The following is a 2,033-nucleotide window of genomic DNA, read 5'->3' as shown; positions in this document are numbered from 1 at the left end:
GCCGCCTGCGTGGCCAGACACTTCGCCTCGGCCGCGCAGCGCAGTGAGTACAGGTGAGCTCGTTGCACGTAGGTGGACGCTTGCACATAGTTGGGGTCCGGCACCAAGTCGGGGAGACCTGCCAGGAGGATGAGGGACAGCCCTGAGGGTGGGGACAGGGCTCGGGGATGCGGTTTGCGGATAGAGGGGGGGCCTCCCCCCTCGAAGCAGACAGCCCTGCCCTCGGGGGGGGGGGGCACAGCAGGGGAGAGGAAGTTTCGCTTCGGTCACCGCCACGTTTTTTTAATTCTAAGCTGCGGATGGAAAATCCTCCCTTCTCCTCCCCTTCCCCCCACCCCCCAGCTCCCGCTGGCAAATCCCAAGCCTCCATTTTCCTACAGCGGCATTGCTCAACTCGGCCTCTGGGAAGCAATTACACCCAGCCCTGCCCAGCTTCTTGGGGTTTCCCCGAGCTCCCTGGCTCCCACCCCCTGTGGCCAGCCAGGACTCTGGGGAGCAGGGTCCCTATTTCCTGTCGTGTTTTTCACTGCAAAAGAGAGGTGAAAGTGGGAGCTGTGCAAGCCCCGTGCTGTTATCCTTCCTCTCCTTTAGCTCCCAACGCTGCCCCATGCCTAGGGCCAAGCAAGCTGTGGACAGACAGATGGACAGATGGACAGCTGCAGGGCTGGGTGGGGGCTGCCTTGCTTTCCAAAAGCATTCCAGAGCCCAGCTGGAGCCAGTGCTTCCCCTTCCCAGCAACGCCCTTTCACACTTCCCTTTCCCAAAGGTTCCTTCGGGACTACCACGACCCAGAAAGCATCCTGATGTCTGCCCCTCAAGAAGGACCAGGATGGAAGGGGTGCTCCCCAGGCACTCTGTGCCTCAGTTTCCCTTCTCACAGCCCTCTGCAAAGGCAAGCCCTGCTCCACAACAACCTCTGCTTAGCATCTTTCCTTCCTGTGAGCTCGCCAGCCTATCCCCATCTTCATCCCCATTTGCATACTGAGCCTCATCTTCATGCCCACTCCCATCTCCATCCTCAACCCTATCTTCATCTCCATCCTCATCCCCATCCTCATTCCTGTCTCCATTCCCATTCCAATCCGGCTCCCCATCCTCATCTGCAACCCCATCCCCATCCTTGTCCCCATCTCCATTTGTATTCCCATCTTTATCTCCAGCCTTATATTCATCCCTATCCACATCCCCATCTTCATCCTCTTTCCCACCACTGTCTCTATCCCCATCCTCATCCCCATCCTTATTTCTATCCCTATCCCTACTGCCATCCTTATACCCATCCCTATCTTTACCTCCATCCTCATCCCCGTCTCCATCCCCATCATCACCATCATCCTTATCCCCACCCCTATCTTCATTTCCATCCTTATCTCCATCCCTGATCCCCATCCTCATCTTCATCCCCGTTCCTTATCCCCTTCTAAGGGACCTGGGGGGCTCCAGCCACACCAGCTCCTCCCTCTTCACCCAGACACTTTCCAGCACATTTCCTTTTTTTTCCCCCTCCTATTTTTTTATCCCTATTTTCCTTTTTTTTCCATGGGCAAAAAGAACAATGCCTTCTTGTTTCTGGGCCTGCCTTCCCTCGAGGGATCACGTCACTCCATTGGAGCTCGTTTCCTGCCCTGCTTGCTTGGTCATCGCTGCTGATGTAATACCCACGGGGGCCACACGCGCCAGGGGGGAAATCGGGAGAGCTCCAAAAGACTTTCCCCCCCCCTTAAAAAAATTAATAACAAAAAAAAAAAAACGATGGAGGAAGACCCCTGGGCCCCGTCCCGCTTGTAAGGGGAATATTTGTCATCATTTCTAAACCAGCTTTTCCTCCCTGCTGTTGTTTATAATAAATTCTTGGACGCTCCGGAGAGAAACCCGACTCCTTTACCAACAGGGAGTTTTATTTTCCCCCCACGACGGCGCTCGCCCTGGATGGCCCCGTTGTTATTGTAGGGTCTCCTGCCTCAGACCCGGTGGTGAAGGGTCAAACCGCGTCGCTGGGGCTAATGGGATGGCAGAATACAGCCTCCACACCC

The 2,033-nt window shown here is 55.7% G+C and overlaps 1 protein-coding gene across 1 annotated transcript in view; it reads right to left on the bottom strand.

Moving 5' to 3' along the window:
• Nucleotides 1-142, bottom strand: part of LOC103768337 (lysyl oxidase homolog 1) — a gene marked incomplete at its 5' end in the record, with an annotated part of 2,019 nt that extends 1,877 nt beyond the window's left edge. Inside the window, one exon of the mRNA XM_008935478.1 lies at nucleotides 10-142. Coding sequence (XP_008933726.1) covers nucleotides 10-142 — 133 coding nt within the window. The remainder of the gene's footprint in view (nucleotides 1-9) is intronic.
• Nucleotides 143-2,033: the final 1,891 nt, after the last annotated feature.

The sequence above is a fragment of the Merops nubicus genome, unplaced genomic scaffold (assembly GCF_000691845.1).
Source record: "Merops nubicus isolate BGI_N331 unplaced genomic scaffold, ASM69184v1 scaffold36862, whole genome shotgun sequence".
NCBI classification, from domain to species: domain Eukaryota; kingdom Metazoa; phylum Chordata; class Aves; order Coraciiformes; family Meropidae; genus Merops; species Merops nubicus.
Note: the sequence above shows the minus strand (reverse complement) of the source record. Positions and strands in the feature narration are given on the sequence as shown.